At 45.3% G+C, this 21,090-nt stretch overlaps 1 protein-coding gene across 2 annotated transcripts in view; it reads left to right on the plus strand.

Annotated features, from left to right (window-relative positions):
- ADAMTSL3 (ADAMTS like 3) overlaps nucleotides 1–21,090 on the plus strand; it is a 283,528-nt gene that overhangs the window by 98,654 nt on the left and 163,784 nt on the right. For both annotated transcript variants that reach the window (XM_083712399.1, XM_083712400.1), the window contains 2 exons: nucleotides 6,913–7,040; nucleotides 8,637–8,682. In XM_083712399.1, coding sequence (XP_083568525.1) covers nucleotides 6,913–7,040; nucleotides 8,637–8,682 — 174 coding nt within the window. The remainder of the gene's footprint in view (nucleotides 1–6,912; nucleotides 7,041–8,636; nucleotides 8,683–21,090) is intronic.

Below are 21,090 nucleotides of genomic sequence, written 5' to 3' on the forward strand. Positions count from 1 at the left end.
AGAAGGTGCTGAATGTTTCAAACGCGGCGCAGGCGATCGAACACTCCATGGGCATGGCTTTGTCTATGAAGTAGGCATCCTGAAATTTGAAACCCAACCAACGATAGTCGTTTGGGTGAACTGGAAGGAGGCGAAATGCCGACTCGATGTCGCATTTTGCCATAAAAGCACCCCTACCAAAACCCCGGACCAGCTTCACTGCCTGATCAAAAGAAGCATACTTTACTTTGCACATTTCCTGGGGAATAGTGTCGTTAACAGAAGCACCCCTGGGGTAAGAGAGGTTGTGTATCATCTGGAATTCACCCGGGGCCTTTTTTGGGACAATGCCTAGAGGTGATATGTGCAACTCCTCAATAGGGGCCTCAAGGAATGGACCCGCCACCCTGCCAGCCATAATCTCCTTTTGAATCTTCTTCAAGGCAATGTCCGGTCTCTCTAATACTGACTTCTGATTGGGGGGGCAACCGGAATTGGGGGTAAAGGACACTGGAATTCTAAACCCGTGGGAAAACCCTTCATCCAAGAGGAGGGCGGCTTGTCTATTAGGATATTGGTGTAACAAGGTTCTAAGGGGTTGGAGCTTAACCGGAGAGTACGCTAGGTCGAGGGACAAATTAGTAGCGATTCGCTGTTGACCCTTGGGCCAATCCTGCGGCAACGGCGGGGGCACCCCGGTTTCCCTGCTGGAGGTGACCCCTGCCGCCTCGAAAGGGCTGCTGCCTTCCTTTGAAGCAGTTAACAGCCGAATGGTTGCCCAGACACTTATCGCATTCATGTGCGTACTTACACGAAGCGCGCTGGCAGGCCCCCCTATTGAAATCCCAGCATTGTTTACGACGCCTGGTCTCTACCTTACCAGATTTTGCTTGGTCATGCGTTTTCTTTTCAATGTTAGGCCCCACATGCTCCATCCAGCAGTTATTGTCCTTCTGATCCCAGCGCGTTGAGGACAGCATTGAGGCATTCCTACGGAACTCCTCGTCGTACGATATGGCGGCCTCGTCTCCTGCCAGGTCACGAGCTCTCCTCACATGCGCCAAGTAAGATGCAAGATGCAACCCGCATTTTGGATAGCCACCCACGACTATTCCCATAAATACTTGGTAACCATTAAGCCAGTTCTCAAATGTACGCTCAGCCTGAGGGGACCTGTATCTTTTCTTACCATAATACCTCCTTTTCTCGCCTTTTCCCTTCACCTGAACCGGAGGCAGCAATGTAAACATGTCTACGAAATCCCCGTTCAGTATCTTATCCCTTTTTCTCTTGGATAGGTGGTTTCCCAAAATAAAATCAGTGGGTGAGTGAGTTGAAACTTTTACATCCTCTACTAGCGCCCCGTCCTTCCACTCGAGAGTACCATTGAAGGTTTTGCGGTGCGAGTTGGCCCGCCTCTCGTGGACCCACAAAGGGGCACCTGTCTCCTCCCCCTCTCCCCAGTAAGTCTCCATGGGGACATCACTCTCACCCTCAGAAGAAGAAGTACCTGTCTCGTCTTCGGACTCCGATGTGTCTCTCCTCCTACTCTTTTTGGACACATGCTTCCTCTTCGCTTTCTGCTTTCCACCTCGGTGTTTACCTTCTTGAGGTGCCGGGTCAGTAGAAGTTGGTGCTGCCTGCTGAGGTGGTAGCTCATCGTCTGAAGATGACACCTCCGAGAGGCACTGTTGGGCTGCAGAATCCTGAAAAACACTGGGAACCCCAATAGCCACCTGGCTAGCGTTAGAGTGGTTGGCCCGTGAAGGTCTGGCCTTCTGCGTGCCTGCCCTAGACTTCCCGGCCCCGGCCCCGGCCCTGGCCTTCTGGGCACCAGCCTTAGATTTCTGAGCACATGCGGTTTGCAAATGTGTTTGGGGCCGATTGATGCCCTGTTGTGATGTGCTAGCCACCGCTGACGAGGGCCCTGGCTGGCCCTGCTGGCTGGGGGGAGTGTCAAGTATGCAGTCTTGGGATACCTCCACTATCGTAGCCGTTGAGGCAACCGGAGGATTGCATTGCGCATAAAATGATTGCAGGGCCGAGAACAGTTGCGCTAGGGCTTGAGGGTTACAGGGCCCAGCAGGCATTAGGGCGCCGCCTGAAGCGGTTGCTTGAGCTCTCGCCCTGTTTGCCATGTGTGTCGATTACCAGAGTACGAGCAAAGGTATTAGTAACTATGTGTCTTATTTTATTTTATTATTATTTTTATTATTATTATTTATTTATTTATTTTTTTATTTTTTTATCCTTTTTTATTTATTTAAATTTATTAGTATTATTACTAATCACCTGTGTCCCTATCGGAGAGACCACTGCTGCTGAAGGTGGAAGTTATTCCAGTCGTTCTAAATTAAATGAGCTGGCAGAGGCAAGCCCTTTTCGGTGATGCCTGTCTTAAAGTGGCGCCCCACTCAGACCCTGTGGGGTGGTTAACGACGGCCGGGAGGCACAGCAGCTGTCGAGAGCAGATCCTTAATAAATGTTTGCGCTTCCGACCTTCCGTATCTATTATTATTTAAAGCGAGGGGTGAGATGGAGACACAACCAGCTTAGCTCCCAGGTGGTTTGCCTCACCCAAAATGGCCGCCGCCGCAGCGCCACGTGGGCAATCTAAAATGGCGGCCGAAAGCTATCCCGTTGCCTAGCAACAAAGAAGGAACCTTGCAACTGCAGCCTTTTAAACATGAAAGTACGCACTCAGACAATAGAAGCTCGAGCCCCCAAAAGCTAGTGCTCTGTTGTATTGGGCAGCACTGAACAGCAGGTCCGTGGAAAAGCCCTGCAAGAGAAACTACCAGCAACGGCAAGGAGAGCAACCGCACAACCACAATACCAGCAACCACGCCACCAGCCAAGAACCCACACGCTCCTAAAGTCAGCGGCTTAACCCCCCCCACCAGAAAGATTGTAATTAGCCGGATACAACCTGGTCCTAAGGGGATCCCAGCAGAGCCGCGCAGCCGTAGAGGAGGGGGACGGATGCAGGAGGGAAGTAGCCACCCGCTCGCGCTGCTGCGGAGAGCTTGCCGAAGCGATGGGCGATCCTTACTCCGGGTGCAAAAGACCTACGAGAATAAGCTCCCCCGGCAAACCCCCAGCGATTTCAGCTCTTTTAGACTTGCAGTGCCGCAAGCGGGTAGGAAGCGAACTCCCCGACACTGCCGATGATCACAGCTCCAAAATAAGCGGTGGCAGCTAAAGCTTGCTGAGGCGGTTTTCCGCAGGTAAGTAAGGAGCGCCCCGAAGTTTTCCTGCAGGACAACGCTCCAAAGGATTCCCGAATCAACCAGCTGAGTAAACGCGGAGGAACTTCCAAATCGCTGATGCTGCCGAGGAGGAAAAGGGGCGAGCCTAGGCTGCCCTGACCTTAAGTGCCCTCCTGTTAGACCCGCCCCCGCGCCAGCCATTGGCTGGCGCTCCTAGAGATGAATATGTATGAGCTCCCTGAATCCCGCGGGGTTAGGGTAGCCCCGCGATAGTGCGGGTGGGGGTGCGCGCCCGCAACCCCCCCCTCCGTAGCTCGGGAGTGGCTTTCTGTACATAGTGTGCTTAGCGTTAAGGTTCAGACTTCTTATAAGTTATTGTAAGTTTAAGTTAGGTCTGCTGCAACTGGATTTCTTAGGGACAGTGCAAATCCTGGATGTATTGGATTTGTGACCATTATGCTCATTTGCCTTCAGTAGCAGCGAAGCTCTGCTGGATGAAATACAATTGCCTCTGGTCCAATTTTTGGGAATCCTGAAACGTGTTTAAGTTTTTACTCTGCTAAACTATACATTGGAATCTGATCTGGATCAATATTGAGTAGAATTACATGACACTTTTCTCCCATTTCAGATAGCAGGCGCCAGGCAGGTGGTGATGGTGAGTGCATTCTGCTCAGGACAAAGGTTTAGAGCCCCTCTTACCACAGTCCTGATCTGGCCCTCTTGCGAATGTCCGGATCTGGCTTCCCTACAGTAACTATCCAAAGGTTATATATGTGACAAATTCTACATCAAGTTTGGACCTGAAAATCACTTCGTGGGTGCGCAAATGTATTTGCATGGTTTTCTGGGCCATGGCTGACAATCTTGTGCTTTCCATGCGCACAATTTTATCACTGTTAAGAACTCCATTGAGCTCCGTTTTTATTTTGCTTGCATTTGACTGTGCTGTGACTGTGCTACCTGTGTAAACGCCTGGAAAGGTCAGAAACATAATCCTATGGAAAATACAGATGATTAGGTGTTCTTTATGTGCAGCTACATCTCGCAGCATCAGTACCACTTAATCCAAGCCATTTAAGGCCAAGATCAAATCTCTTTGTCAACATACTTTATTTTGTGAAAACAAAATTAAGGTATCCAATAAAGTTTGCCGTGGCTTTGCTTCAAACCTGAGTGACGTGCTATGGAAAAGTAGTTACTGCTGATAAAAATAAGTTTACTGCTTGTTTTTGAATTATTAGACTGGCCAGCAGCACTAATGCATTTTTAGGTTACCGGATTTGGGGCTAAAGATTAGGAAACGAGTATGTGTAGAGCCAGCATTCCCAGCACTGTCTTCCTCCTCCTCATATTTATGGTTCATAGGCCCAGTCCATGAAAGGATGAGCACTTTGGAGTGGCAGTTCCCATGCACAGAGAGCAGGGATCATTTGTCAGCTGCCCTTGCTTGTTATTTAAAGAGGTAGGCTGGCAGGCTTTCTTCTGATTAGATTCTCGGGAATGTTGGACTCCAGTCCATCACTTGGCACCTTCCAAGATCTTTTCTTGCAAGCCAGTCTTGTTTAGAAGTGGTCCTCTTTCTGGAAGACTAGTCAATTTCTACCCTGGGCGGGTGAGTGAATGGGAAGGAAGCTTCCTTTTCCTCCCTTGGAAGTGAATAGACTAAGCAAAGTTCCAAGACTTGGAGAAACAAGTTGGAGTCATCTACCTTGGAAGGTGATGGACTGTCCTTCGTTGGAGGCTTTTAAACAGAGATTAGATGGCCATTTGCCAGGGATTCTTTAGCTGTAATTCCTACATTGCAGGGGGTTTGTTTATTTATTTCACTCTTTGTTTGTTTGTTTGTTTGATTGTGTGTGTGTGTACGTTTGTGGGACTAGATGGGTTGGTGGCTTGGATGAGAGCCAACAAGTTGAGTTTGAATCTTGGGAAGACTTTGTGGGCAAGCAGTTCTCAGTTCTGGGAATTGGGGAACTCCCTGGTTCTGGATAAAGTTGCACTCCTTCTGAAAGAACAGGTGCTTAGTTTGAGGAGTGTTCCTAGATCCACCTCTGTCACTGGAGACTCATGTGATCTCTGTAGTGAGGAGTGCCTATTATCATCTTTAGGTGGTAAACCAACGACTCCTTTCCTGTACAGTGATAGCTTAGCCGCTGTGATTCATACATAGGTAAGATCATGATTGGAATACTGTGATGTGTATTATTATTATTACAGTGGCACCTTTGTTGTCAAATGGCTTAGTTGTCAAACAAATCAGCTCCCAAATGCTGCAAACCTGGAAGTGAGTGTTCCGGTTTGCAAACGTTTTTTGGAATCCAAACGTCTGACACGGCTTCTGCAGTATCCAATTGAGTGCAGGAAGCTCCTGCAGCCAATCGGAAGCCATGCCTTGGTTTTCTAACCATTCCGGGAGTCAAACGGACTCCCAGAATGGATTACCGGTAAGTTCGACAACCAAGGTACCACTGTATTAACTGGCCCTTCACTCCAAGGTCCTGGGGTATGTTACTACAGTTAAAACACAATGTTAAAAACAGTTTAGAACATCCCACTATCATAGGAAGGAGGTGAGTCCTAAAAATATACTTCCCAGGTGACAAAAGCCAAGGTGTGTCTTCAGCATTTGCCTAATGTTGTATAATGAAGATGTCAAGACCCTACTCTATGGGGAGGAGGTTCCACAAGCTCGAGAATGCCCTTTCCTGGGCAACCACCACCCCAAGCTGCTAAGGGTTGTAGAACTACCAAGAGGGCCTCATCTGCAGATCTTAATGCCTAAACGGGTCTGAATGGAAGCTTTCACAGGACCAACCCACCCATAAGACAGAGTTAGGCAGCTGCCTTGGGTGTTCCACCACCAGCTTCTGGTAAGATCTTGCCAAAACCCATCATAGTACTCCACAACCCAGGTAAGGGAGGCTGCAGGGTTACAGCAGCATGACACATTACCATTTGCCACAGGCCACGGGATGCGCCAGCCCAAGCTTTCAGTTATGAATCACACAGATAATCAAGATCCAGCCTCAGTTGCATGTATGTGTGTGTGTTCAATAGTGTCCGCCCACTTTTGAGCTCACATGAGTCTTTATTTAAAGCAAGGGTGGAAAACATTTTCATCTCCTTTCTGAGCAACCTGCTGAGGAGAGTCTCAAGGGCCAGATAGCGAGGCCTGGAGGGCCACATCTGGCTGCCACTCTTGAGGTTCCCCATCTCTGATTTATTGCTTTTCATTCTCATGGCATGTTGGCAGTTTGGGAATTGGTGCTTTTTATGATGCCACTTGCACGGCACATGAGCATTCATTACTACTTTATACTATAGTGTAAGCAAAATGACTCTGGAGGCATGTCGTGTTGCCTTGAGGTCTTACTCGACCCAACTCCTTGAAGTGTGCTGTTTACATCACTTTCGCAGATTGGTGTGGAAATGGAGTTTTTCAAGGCCTAGTGCTCATAATTGAATTTAGAAGCCCCAGAAGAGATGAAAACGAAGTTATGAAAGAAGAGAAAAACCGCTTTTATTTTGGACCGATTCTTTCCAGTTGCAAATATATCACTTCTTTGTTCTGTTGACATAATAATTTATTTTGGAATGGGAATCTCTGCTTATTACCACCAGACTAGGAATCTCCCCAGGGTAAACAACCAGTTAAAAGGATTTGCAAAATATGCAACTTTCCTGGGCTGCTGAGTTACTTTTCTTTCTGTCGTGTTTCCAGACCTCAAGAATTTCCCAGTCTGACGAAGATAGAGAAGGCGGCTGGGACGCCTGGGGTGCCTGGAGTGATTGTTCGCGTACTTGCGGAGGAGGAGCATCCTATTCTCTAAGGAGATGCTTAAATGGCAGGTTGGTCTTTCATATTGCACTTTGAAGTCACGAATGATACAAAACAGGAAGGGGGTGGGTGGGGGTTATTCAGAGGCCGAATCTCCCAACACAGGAGATTTGGGGTGGTTGCATTAAAATCTGCTCCAGTAAAGCAAAAACTAAATGGATGCAACTATGGTCTTATTCAGTACTGGGAAATAGCACAAGGGCTTACTGCAGGAGTGGGGGAACCTTTGACCCTTGAGATATTGGTGCTCTAGAGCCCGTGTCTAGTTAAACTATGGAACTTGTTCCCACAGTATGGCCACCAACTTAAATGGCATTAATAGACCAATTCATTGGAGGACAGGGCTATTGATGGCTACTAGCCACAACGGCTAGAGGGACGCGGGTGGCACTGTGGGTTAAACCACAGAGCCTAGGACTTGCTGATCAGAAGGTCGGCGGTTCGAATCCCCACAACAGGGTGAGCTCCCGTTGCTCGGTCCCAGCTCCTGCCAACCTAGCAGTTCGAAAGCATGTCAAAGTGCAAGTAGATATATAGGTACCGCTCCGGCGGCGCTGTTTCCGTGCACTGCTCTGGTTCGCCAGAAGCGGCTTAGTCATGCTGGCCACATGACCCTCGGCCAGTAAAGCGAGATGAGCGCTGCAACCCCAGAGTTGTCCACTACTGGACCTAATGGTCAGGGGTCCCTTTACCTTTACCTTTTAGCCACAACGGCGATGTTCTTTCTCCATGGTTGGAGGCAGCAATGCTTCTGAAAACCAGTTGTTGGAAGCCGCAAGAGAGGAGAGTGTCCTTGTGCTTGGGTGCTTCTTATGGTGGGATGCAGCTGGCACTGTGATCTAAACCACTGAGCCTCTTGGGCTTGCCGATCAGAAGGTTGGTGGTTCGAATCCCCGTGACGGGATGAGCTCCCATTGCTTTGTCCCAGCTCCTGCCAACCTAGCAGTTCGAAAGCACGCCACTGCAAGTAGATAAATAGGTGCTGCTGTGGCAGGAAGGTAAACAGTGTTTCCATGCGCTCTGGTTTCCATCATGGTGTTCCGTGCGCCGGTAGCGGTTTAGTCCTGCTGGCCACATGACCCGGAAAGCTGTGTGTGGACAAGTGCCGATTCTCTTGGCTTGAAAACAAGATGAGCGCTGCACCCCATAGTCATCTTTGACTAGACTTAACTGTCCAGGGGTCCTTTACCTTTTACTTTAGCCTTTTCTTTTGGCTTTCCACAGGCATCTAGCTGGCCTTGCCTTATGGCCCTGCCTCCCGTAAGATGAGTATTTGCTCATGAATAACTGGCTTGGTGCGATTTGGAGGACTCTTGTTGTTAATCCTGTAAATCATTTGTCAAAGCAGACTGCTGGTAAACAGTATAATGCTTTATGAATAATATTTCAGAAACGTCTCAGTGAGTTGTGACTTTGCACAGCTGTAAGCCTAACAGGAAAAGCTGTAACAGCTTCATCAGACAGTCATCCTTACTTAATCATCTTTTCAGTTAAATCTGAGAAGCCGTAACATATATCCAGTATTCGAGAAAATTATTTATGGGAAAGGGTAACCTTTTAATGTTACTCTACTCGGTCATTCCTTTCAAACTTTTGTTTTTTTCCAGGAACTGTGAAGGCAGGAATATTCGATATAAAACCTGCAGCAATAATGTGAGTCTCATCTGTCTTTTTGTTTGACTGCTCTAATTGCCATAAAACAAAGCAGCTGTAAAGCTTCAGACATCCTACTTAGTGTTTTTTGGTTTGTTTGTTTTTTAAAAGAATGACAGAGCCTTAAATGTTTATTTTTGCCTAGCAGTGATGACAAAATTTGCAGGCGCAATTCCTAAACAGTTGTTCAACATGAATGCATTTTTCTTCCTATTTTGCTGCACAGGAAACAAAACTCATTGCATTTATGTGACTCTATTCAAATAAAGTCAGCGTTTAAGTCCCATTGATTTTGATGAAAGAACGTTAAACACCTAAATGGATCAATTTGGGCTTTAAAAGTGTTTAACTTGGGCTAGATTTTGTCCCTATGCCAAAATATGTCAAGATCACCTTCTGTAAAGCCTTCCACTTAACCTGTTACTGCTCAGCAAAAACAAACACAGAAGCTAGCATGTGTTCACATATTGATCCCCTGAAATATGAGTTATATATGACTTACTATGTTTAACATAATGACATCATTGGCATCATTTATTTAGTAGCATCGATGGCCCTTAACAGAGCAACTCAAGCAACAACAACAACAACAACAACAACAACAACAACAACAGCCAGTTTCCTGCCCCAAGAATCATACAATCTGTGTTTCCGGAACGGGAGGTTACTCACAGGGCTCTAGACAAGTGTTTGCAGGGTCTGGAACATTGGCAGTGGTTAGGATATTTCAGGGGAAATGTGCCTTGCAGGTGTTATGAGTCCTGAAATATACTCGGAGTGGAGAGTGGATTTCATGCTCTTTATTCAGCTCATAGTGGTGAGGAGGAATGGAAGTTCCTCCAGAATGTCTGCTTTATATACATTATTTACACAATGGGCCCCACGTGATTGGCTAATTCTGGGATTCTCTTGTAGGCCAATCAGGTTGCGGATTCACTTCCACCTGGAGCTGGATTGGGTGGCTCCTGTGGACCAATCAGACTGCTGCATTCTGGGTCCTATTGTTCTAGGACCAATCAGTCTGCTGCATTCTGAATCCTATTGTTCTAGGACCAATCAGACTGCTGCCTTTTGGATCCTATTCAGCTCAGTACATAACAAGTACTTGCAGGTGTCATAAGTCCCTAAACTCCTGAAGCTACTGAAAGCAGGGGCCAGGTCTGGAGAAATGATTCCTATGCCAAAGAGATGATACTGGTGGTAGGGGGTGCAGAGACCCCTTCACTCCTCTTTGGCAGCAGTTCCAGCATGAATGATCTATCTAGCAAAATCGGACGCAGAGTCTCCAGTGCCTCCCCAAGGAAACCAGTGCAACAGAAGCTGTGGAAAACACAACCCGAGTTCTAGCTCCTCCTGAGATGCCTAGACAGGGAGCTGTGATCTGCATTTCTCAGACACCACATAGCATATGGAAGCCCTCAGAGTAGTTTAAAGATAGTAACTGTTTGTCAGCAGGGGCATGTAGCTGAAGGTCAGGGTAGTCTACCATTGGATTTTGCAATCCTCATTATATTCCTTTTTAATTTTGGCTTTTCGTTGCATGTAGTTTTGTTGGATTGTTACCTCTCCTCCTTTACAAAGGGTGTGTGTGTGTGCGCGCGCGCACGCGATATTAGATGTAGAAACACCAGGGTCGCTAGACAGTGTTGTGCAAGGAGAAGCGGTGAAAAACATAAAGCTCACTTTGCACTTCATTCCAACCTGGTGCCCAGGCTCTGTGTTAACTCCACAGTTGTGCACCCTTAGCTACTCGTTTTAGAGCAAAGCTGTCATTCTTATGATGCAACAATAGCGTTCTTTGGTCCAAGATCTGGAAACAATCTGTGCGCTTTTGTAAATGCAGTTTGTAAAATAAACTGCCGGCGGTATTCTTCTTGCCCAGGGCTAAACTGTCTGGTGGTGGCTCTGTGGATTGTCTCCCACATCTTCCCCCCAGAATTTTGTTGCTTTTGTATAAGGTTCTGCTTTGTTTTCTGGTTGGTAAAGTGCTCTACTGATGCACATTGTTGTGGACTCTCCTTCTGGAGCCAAACGTGCAAAGAGCCAGAGAGTCAGAATAGGGGAGACCAGAGCCAAGAATTAATCCAAAGTCAGAATCAGGAATGTGTGCTGGATTGGAGCCTGGGGCTGGGGGGGTGGGGAAGGATTGCGCCACAGCTAGGATAGGACTGCAAGCCAAGAGAACAAGTCTAAGCAAGATAGGAAACAAGACATAATACCAGGTACAGGAATTAAAGCATTAGGGTGGTGTCAGGAGTCATGGAAAGTTCCACAAGGTAAAGCCAGGAGGAGGAAATGCAGGTTCAACAATAAAAAGTAGCTGCTTAGTAGCAGCCTGTGGCACTTCCTTGAGGTGCTTCCCCCCTGAAGCAGTACTTGTACCTTGCCTTTTCACACACCCCAATAATCATCAGTGGATCACTGTTCCAAACTGGAGCTGCACCAGGGGACAAAACAGAGGGTGGGCGTGCAGAACCCTCCCTTCCCATATGAAATATACTCAGAGTCCTGTAGTGATTTCATGATCTTTATTGCAGCTTGTAAAACAGTGATTGAATTGCCCCCCAAACCTCAGGCTTTTATATACATTATTTACACAATGAGTCCCGTCTGATTGGCTGATTCTGCTTCCCTCCTGGAGCCTGATTGGTCTTTCCTGCAGGCCAATCAGTTGTTGCATTCTACGGTCCTACCAGCCTAATAGGCTGATTCTGCTTCTCTCCTGGAGCCTGATTGGTCTTTTCCTGCAGGCCAATCAGTTGTTGCATTCTACAATCCTACCAGCCTAATAGGCTGGTCAACTTCCTCCTGGAGCCTGATTGGTCTTTTCCTGCAAGCCAATCAGTTGTTTCATTCTAGGATCCTACTTGCCTATTGTTCTAGGATCCAAGTTTAGTACATAACACCATACCATTACTGCTTTCAGATATACTATCAATCAAGTGCTGGGTTGAGGCACCTGGGACCCTCCCAGGTCTCTTTGGATTACAGTTCCCATCATCCCCACGCATCAACCAAGCTGGCTGGGGCTGGCGGGGACAACATCCAGAGGGCCAGAGGTCTGCCACAGCTGATCTAATGCAAAAAATGCTAGGAGTCTTGAACGAGGGAGCTTGGTGACCATTTGCAGACCCCTAATGCTCTGCACCACGGTGTGCCAAACTGGTCCAGCTGGTCCATGACATGCCCATATTAAATATGCATAATTTAAAAAAATTGTATAGAATGAGTTGTAGAGTTGGAAGGGACCCTGAGAATTATCTAGTCCAAACCCCTGCAATGCAGGAATATGCAGCTGTCTCATACGGGAATTGAGCCTGCAACCTTGGCATTCTTAGCCCCATGCTCTAACCAACTGAGCTGTTTATTTCTTCTTCTTTTTTCTTATGTTGTATTATGTGGAATGAAAATGGTAATGCACCAAAATGCAAAACAAAATAAAAAATCAGGACTAAATAAAATTAGACATCGTGAAGCATTTAGCAGAGCGCATGAGCCACAGCAGGTAGAAAAATCATGGAAGCGATCTGCCAAGACCATCAACGGGTCCCTTGGGGGAAAGGGTTTGGGAACAACTGTGCTAGAAAGCCCACCAGAAGAGGGAGCTGTTGCCTGCTGCTCTTGGGCGCCACCACTACAGATGGCCAGACATTGGTACTGCAGTTGACTTGGCAGCTGTCGGCTAACCTAAAGGGCCAATGAGCTGCCTGACTTCTCGCTGCCTGCTTTTGCTTCACCTCCCCAGTCCAACAAGCCAGTCCTGTCAGACTGCAGGAGAAGGGCCTGTGCAATTTAATACTTCTCTATTCCGGCGCTGTGGGTAAAACCACAGAGCCTAGGACTTGCCGATCAGAAGGTCAGCGGTTCGAATCCCCACGACAGGGTGAGCTCCCGTTGCTCGGTCCCTGCTCCGGTCAACCTAGCAGTTCAAAAGCACGTCAAAATGTAGGTAGATAAATAGGTACTGCTCCGGCGGGAAGGTAAATGGCGTTTCCGTGTGCTGCTCTGGTTCTCCAGAAGCGGCTTAGTCCTGCTGGCCACATGACCCGGAAGCTGTACGCCGGCTCCCTCGGCCAATAAAGCGAGATGAGCACCGCAACCCCAGAGTCGTCTGCGACTGGACCTAACAGTCAGGGGTCCCTTTCCCCTTTACTTTATACCAAAATAAATAAATCCTTGAACAAAGAAATTCACATTCCCTTAAAATCCTTTCCTCCTGACATCTGGGTTTATCCCTTCTCCACATGGCAGCCCTTTTTAAAATAAAAAAATAAAATGGAAGATTTAATCCTATAAGCCAAAGCTCTTTTTTTATTTTTTGCATGCATGTTCAATGTCCAGCATCTCCAAGTAGGGCTGGGGAAGAATCCTTGCCTGAAATCCCAGACAGTAGCTGCCAGTCAGTGCAGACAAAACTGAACTAAATGGACTTAAAGGTCTAACTTGGTGTAAGGTCAAGCTTCATATGTTGCTATGAGCCCACCTGCAGTTTTGAAGTGGGACAATCCAGGCACAGGTTTCTCTCCCCAAAGGGCAGACCAAAATTATATGTTATATGGGAGATCCAAACGTTTTATTTCAAGTAAGTGCTGCCTTCATGGCTCCCACTCAGAGAAGTGCGACCCGGGAAGGGTTGTATTAGCCCATTTCCCTTGTGGTATTGAAATTTATTACATTTGTTCGGTGCTTTAGACAGAAAACTTCTCCAAGCAACTTAAGTTAAATGCAGATAACTATTTTTTTTTTTAAAAAAACAATTTTTAAATAATAATTTTAAAATATACAGTACTGTGGTACCTTGGTTCTCAAACACCTTGGTACTCAAACAACTTGGAACCCAAACACCACAAACACGGAAGTAAGTGAACTTTTTTCGGAAGCCGAACATGCTCCATTTTGAGTGCCACGCTTCTGTTTTGACTGCTACGCTGAGGTCTGTCTGTTTTTGCTATTTATTTTGCGTTTTTGTTTTTGTGGCTCCTTTTTGTTGTTGTTTTTTTTTTTATAATAATTTTTATTAAGGTTTTCCAAATTAGAACAAATCAAAGCAAATTAAATCCAATCTATTGCCAATAACTAGGACTTCCCCTCCCTACCCCCTCTTGTGTTCCAAATCTTCCAAATAAGCAATTAAATTCAACAAATTCTTATCCCCAAATTACACTCTTCGTCAATAACCCAATTTATCCAAATTCTCGTCCCCTAAGATCAATCTTTACCCTTCCACGGGTTTCCCTCTTTCAAACATAGTACAGATGAAAATAAGATAAATGTAAATAATAATTTTACAGCCTTTGGATTCCAATTTTCCCTCCCCTCTTTCCCCTTTGCGTTTCACCTATCCCTCCACTTCTAATATCTTCCTGGAGTTCCCACATTATACTATATCCCTCCGATTCTTTGCCAGTCTTTAATTACGGATGTCCAATCGTAGAAGGAGTCTATCAAATAAGGGCCCATTTCTTCTATCCAGGTTTTTATATCCAGGAGTAAAAACTCCAATTTTGTATCCATAAGCTTGTCAAACCTGAATATCCCAAATGTTCCCCCAGTTCTGTCCAGTTCTTGTTGTTTCCTTGTTCTTATCAATCATTCTCCTCCTTTTTATTTATCTGTTCTCCCACAGAAATGTTCTTTTTCCAAAAGTTTCTAATGTCTCTGCAGAGGTTTGTTATTCTTGAAGCAAAGCATTACATCATGTTCCTTTCATTTTCCAACAAATAGTTCCATTGTTTCCTGTAGTATGTAGACCTCTGTAGACAAAATAGTGTTCCATTCCTGCAGTTTCCCAGGAGATTGAAAGTTCCATTCAACTGTTCACATTTCCTGTGAAAAACACATGCAATGTCCCTCGGCTCCTCTAGGTGGATTGCAGTAACAAAGTTCCCTTCCAGAATCACATCCACCAGACCAAGTAGCTTGTTGACCGATATTTAAAACAGTTTGTATTCAATTTGTAACAAATATAACCGGCAAAGTCCTCATAACAAAGTCTCTATTTTAATCTTCCTTTTTGACAGCTCTTTGACAGCTGTCAAAACCTCCATCACTTTTCTCCAGGCAGTTTCACGAATCGCTCCAGGGATTCCGGGGGGGTTGCTTTTTTTTAAAACAATTCCACTTTTCTCCTCCAGCTCAATCTTATAATTTTCCCTCGCGAAGTTGCTGATTCGGCAAGATAAGGTTACACTCGATCTTAGTTGTCCAGTCCTTTGTTTTGGCTCTTCTACAATTTAGGGGTAGGCTGACTTCCTTTTTTCCACCTCCCCCGTTCGCTCCGAATTTTAAAAATTTATCCCCTTTTTTTTTTAGTCCATATTCCAATTACTCACGGGTTCTTCTTTAGAGCCGAATTTTCAATAGAAGAAGTCAGCGCTCTCCGCCGGATGGCATGCGGCTGCGCTCGGCAGGGATAGCAGAGAACTCAAAGCACCACGCTTCTCCCCGGCACCCGATCCGTAGCCTTTAAAAAGGCTCCTTCACGAGTCGGGAGGGCGCTAACGGTGCCAGCCGAGTCTCCATGTCCACGGCCTCAATCTGGCCGTGGTTTTTAAGGGTCCCCGCATCGCCGGTGCGGTAGGACCCAGCCCCTGCCAAGCCGGCTCCCTCCGGAGCTCGGAGGGAGCCCGCCATTCGGCGATGGCGCTGACCCGGAAGTACCTTTTTGTTGTTTTTGTGACTGTGTGGAACCCAGTTCAGCTACTGATTGATTGATTGTGTGACTGCAGTACATTGCTTATTGCTTTCATTTTATGGATCAGTGGTCTCGTTAGATAGTAAAATTCACGTTAAGTTGCTGTTTTAGGGATTGTTTTTTAAAGCCTGGAACGGATTAATCCATTTTGCCTTACTTTCAATGGGAACGCACGCCTTGGTTTTGGAACGGACTTCCGGAACGGATTAAGTTTGAGAACCAAGGGACCACTCTACCTAAAATGCTGATCCTATAACACGATGAGAAGGACAAGCCCTTCCTTACTCCACTAAAAGATCACCGCAGAGGCCTGATAATGATTGCTCCATGAGCATCTCCCAGGGAGAGCACTGCACATAAAGGAAAGGGGACTATCACTGCCTGGTATGGCCCGCGGAGAAACTTAAGGTCCACAAATGACAACATTTTGGAGGTCCCAAGTCGCAAGGTGGTTAGATTGGTCTCAACTAGGGTCAGGGCCTTTTCAGTACTGGCCCCGACTTGGTGGAACGCTCTGTCACAAGAGACTAGGGCCCTGTGGGACTTGACATCTTTCCGCAGGGCCTGCAAGACAGAGCTGTTCTGCCTGGCCTTTGGTTTGGACTCAATCTGACCCTTATGTTTCCCTCCCCTTATGGTTTTGGTCTATGGGGTACTTTTAAAATGAGGCTGCATTTTAACCTGTATTTTGAATCCCCCCCATTATGTTTTTACTGTAAGTTTTATTGTGTTAGCCACCCTGAGCCTGGCTCAGGCTGGGGAGGGCGGGGTATATTATTATTATTATTATTAGCCTATTGTCTTTTGGCCACCCTCCTGTGGGGTGAGGCACAAAGGGATTTCTCAGCCAAGGTGCTTTCCTGATCAAAGCTGCTTCTCTCCCCCACCCCAGCTGTGTGCTCCAAAAGGGGGAAAATAACAGGGGATTATTTTTTGTCTGGAAAACAGCACCAGAGCAAAAGGGTTAAATGCCTCCTTTCCCACTGTTGCTGCGCCCCAGTCAAATTAACTGCCCTCTGCAGCAGCAGCATTATTCAGTTCCCCCATTCCATCCATCCTTAGTCAACATCTCCCCTAGATTCTGGAATTAACACCAGGCAGTGAATATAAACTTAAAAAATATTTTGGCAGTCCAGTTTTATAATGCTGTTTTATTGCGTCTGTGCATTAGCTGCCTTGACATTATTATTTCTTTAAAAAAACAACAACAGGCTTTAAATAAATAACAATGAGAACTAGAAACTTGCTTTTAAAAAGCTTTGATGGTGCTTAGGACATTGAAATCTCCAGCCCATGTTACATCCAGTGACTTTTCCGCAGCTCCATGGGAATCATGGCACAAACTCAGTGCTTGCTTATAAATATAGTGTGTGTTTCCTGGACTCGGTGGTGGAGTACCGTTCTGAAAAATGACTGTTACACCCTCCAGTGGGAGGTTCTGCTTAGTGGATGTATTGAATCATTTTAATCTCTCATAAAACTAGCCAGTTCCTCGCCCACTTTTATAAAAGCTGGCTGGTGCCAAATGGCTTCTCCACCAAGACAGCGCACAAGTCTTGTAAAAAAAGACGTTGAGTCGCTACGGTCTCCCCTCCTCCTTTTCCCTTGGATGGGTTTTGGAAGGCTTGAGCCACATAATGGAGCAAACTGCTGGCATCTACCAGTGGAACAAACACTTGGGTGAGTCAAGTCCGGTAGATGAAAAAAAACTCCGATAGCGGATACAATTCCTAATTGCTCCCTCTTTTTGCAAATAAGACCCACCTGTCTTGTTCCATTTCGTCCTACTTTGCCATCTGTGTATTACATTTAATTCTGAGTTGTCTGATACACTCTCAGGCCAAGATCATGGGCAATACACAAAATTCACATATGTTTGGAATATGAATATATATATATATATATATATATATATATATATGTATGTATATATATATATATGGAATTCTTTCATGACAATGGAACTATGCCATGCCCCAAGGAACCCATATTTCCTACAAGACAGGGTGTATGTGCAGTTTGCTCCAGCCAATAATAATAATAATAATAATAATAATAATAATAATAATAATAATAAATACTTTTTATTTATAGCCTGCCCTCCCCAGCCAAGACTGGGCTCAGGGCTTCTAACACTAAATATAAATACAGTAAAAACATAAAAACAACAACAACAACATTTGATTAAAATATAAGTTAGAATACAGTTTAAAATGCAGCCTCGTTTTAGTGGTAGCCTATAGATCAAAGCCATAAGGGAAGAAAATGTCAAATATTCACCAGGGCCAACTATCCATGCTGGTCCTACATGGGCCAGCAAAAAGAGCCAAGGAAAAATATATATACAAATCCCATATAAGGGGTTCCATCCAAAAAAATAAAAAATAAAAAATGAGAGGGGGGTTAGACTGAGTCCAGCCCAAAGGCCAGGTGGAACAGCGCCGTCTTGCAGGCCCTGAGTAAAGATGTCAAATCCCGCAAGGCCCTGATCTCCTGCAGTAGGGCGTTCCACCAGGCCGGGGCCAGAGCTGAAAAGGCCCTGGCCCTGGTTGAGGCCAATCTAACCTCCTTGGGGCTCGGGACTTCCAAAGTGTTGTTATTTAAAACCAGCATAACCAGGTTCTGGGGAATTGCTGGGGAAGGACCTGAGTGGACACCATCAGACACTAACCTCATCAATAAGGACCAGCTCATCACATGAACACACACACATACTTACACACTTTTTTTCTGAATAATGCCATTGGCCCATCTAACTCAGTATTGTCTAAATTAATTGGCAGCATCTCTTCAGGGTTTCAGACAGGACTTCCCTATTCCTACCTGGAGATGTCAGATACTGAATCCAGAACCTTCTGCATGAAAAGCAGGTGCACCAGGGATAGCATTGCAAATAGCCAGCCCAGTGGGTGTCCACTCAGTTTCCACCCCAGGGCCAGGGAGGGGTTCCAAAATTTCAAAAAGCATTTTTGCAGAAAAAACCAAGTGCGCTTGGTATTGCATCTACAAAATCTGGCATGCTGCTTTTTCAAAAGTAGGTAAGCAGACCCACCCCCCCCCCCCAATAGTGGACTATAGAAAAAACAGAATAAACTAATGAGACTGTTCTGCATACATATTTTTGTAAGAAACCAGACTACAGACCTTAAATATTCAAGGACTGCTTTGTTATTTGCAATGCACACCCACGCCCACCCCAGCTCAGAAATGTATTATCTTCTTTGCAGTGGGTCAGGTTCTGATTTCTAGATTAGGGCCTAGTGGGGTAGGGGGTTATATGTTTTGTTCTTTATTTGGAATACGGCACACTGATCACTTTATGTGGCTCTTCTGTACACCTTTTGCTATACTAAAGCAGGGATGACGTTGAAAACTGGAGTATTTCTGGTTGGTGCCACTTTTGCATGCATTCGCGCGCAAGTCCGGACCATCTATTTTCCACATTAAACTGTGATTATTTGACACTGTCACACTTTATTTTTTTAAGTGTATACTTTTTTAAATATACTTTGTGTGTGTGTGTTTATAGTATATGAAGTGCATACTGTTAAGTTGTGGGTAAACATATCAGACGACACAGCGATTCTTCAAACAGCTCTTGTTTATTCACAGGCCAGAACAGAACTGAACTGAAGGGTTCAGCCAGTCTGCTTATATAGAGCTCCACTAGAATGCAACAGTAACCATTTTCTGTAACTATCCAATCACTGAACGTCACTTTCAATCCCTTATTTGCATATGTGGACCTGAGTGAAAACTATCTACAGTATCCCCCTGCTGGCCCAGGGTGAGAACTTCAGTACATATAACACACACACACACATATATATAGAGAGAGAGAGAATATGAAGAGCTCCCTAGACTCCATCAATGTTGGTGAAACTGGGAAGCTATTTCTCAAAGCCTGCACTGCATTTTTTGCAGCCCCTGATGCCTCCTGAACCAGCCTCATTCTTCCTTCCTAAGAGAGAGTTGTAAACTGCTACATTCGACTTAGAGAACAGCCCATTAATTTTAGCTGGCCTACCCATGGGTGGAATTAACAGTGGACGCAACTCAGAATTCCTTCTGTCCTGTTCGTTTCCTTCAAAAAATTTTCCTTGCTTTTAAAATTGTTTCCCCATCTTCTTTTTAGGTATAACAATTCAAAGTGGCAGTATGTTACTGCCTCTTCCCAGTCTTCTCTCTCTGACCACTCATCCTTGTCCCACCACCACATCCCAGGCTCTGAACTTTCTTGCCTTTGTAGTCCCCCATCTGGTTCCTCGCACCATTCCTCTGTGTCCAAACCGTCCATGACAACGCATTAGTAATTTGCCCCTTAGGAATCAGTGGAAATTGTCAACTCGTCAAGCAATCCCTGCTGGGGGATTGTGGTCCCTTGGCAAAAAAATGTTTGTCCACCCCCACTGCCAACTATTCCTACTAACATTTTGCACATACGGAATTTGGTATCTGCTTTGATCGGAATTTGCCGAAGTTACAGACTTGTGTGAGAAGTGCGGTAGTATATAACATTGCAGAATTGATTTGTCTGCAAAGACTGCTTCACTCCTTGATCCATTACACCCCTAAAATCCACCTAGAGAATACAAATGTCGTTTTTATTAAAACAACAAGAATCATTTTACCATGAAATTGATTTCATCTGGATTTGTAAGTGTATAAATAGTAAAGATCAGAAGAGTCAAGTGAATAAGTAGGTCTCAGAATAATATTAATGATATTTCAATCATAAAATGGATTTGCGGTTACCAACGAAGGCGTTTTCTGGGATTATTAACCACTGCTGTTCACCTGCTTGCTTTTAAAACAAAAATATATGTGTGCCTTAAGATGTTTTTATGGGTATCTCAGCAAAATGAACTACATAAGCTATTCTTTTATATAGTGCCCAATGAGATTTTTCAATCTTTCTTAAGCCCTGTGTTTTATATTTCCATTTCTATATATATAGCTACATTCTAATGCTATGATGTGCAGAATATGGAACTGTTTAAGATAATCCTTATGGGTCCTATTCATAGGGGAAAAAACACACTTATTTAGGCCATTTCCGCATAAATCTTACGTCTTTCTATGCCAAGAAGCTGGCTGTGCATTTGCCAACACGACTTGGCCGTCATTTAGCAAAAATAATAATAAATACGTTAAAACAAAACAAAACATTGTATTAATCCATATTTTCCGCATAAACTCATACCTTGCCCTTGTGTCTTTTCAATCCCAAGCACTCATTGCATTAATTGAATACTAACAGTTGAATAAATCCTAGTTTTGCTATATGGTAATGCAGGGGCCTTTAAGTTTTTCAGGTGCTGGACCTGCCTTTATGCCTCTGAATACCAATTGATGGGAATTGCAGCTGGCCAGAGTGCTTTTGTGCTCATGTCCAGCTTGTAGGCATCTGGTCAGCCAATGGGAGAACAGGATGCTGCACTAGGTGGACCCTTGGCCTGATCCAGCAGGACTTTTGCATTCTTTAACCCCAATCTGCAACCTGGGACAGACCTTAAATTAGCAGCCCAATATGAGGAAATTTTATTTAATCAACGACTCATGTGCATTTTGGACGCAAGTGGTGCTGTGGGTTAAATGACAGAGCCTAGGACTCGCCGATCAGAAGGTCGGCGGCTCGCATCCCCGTGACGGGGTAAGCTCCCATTGCTCGGTCCCTGCTCCTGCCAACCTAGCAGTTCGAAAGCACGTCAAGG

This window comes from Podarcis gaigeae (genome assembly GCF_964106915.1).
Source record: "Podarcis gaigeae genome assembly, chromosome: 14".
Lineage (NCBI taxonomy): Eukaryota > Metazoa > Chordata > Lepidosauria > Squamata > Lacertidae > Podarcis > Podarcis gaigeae.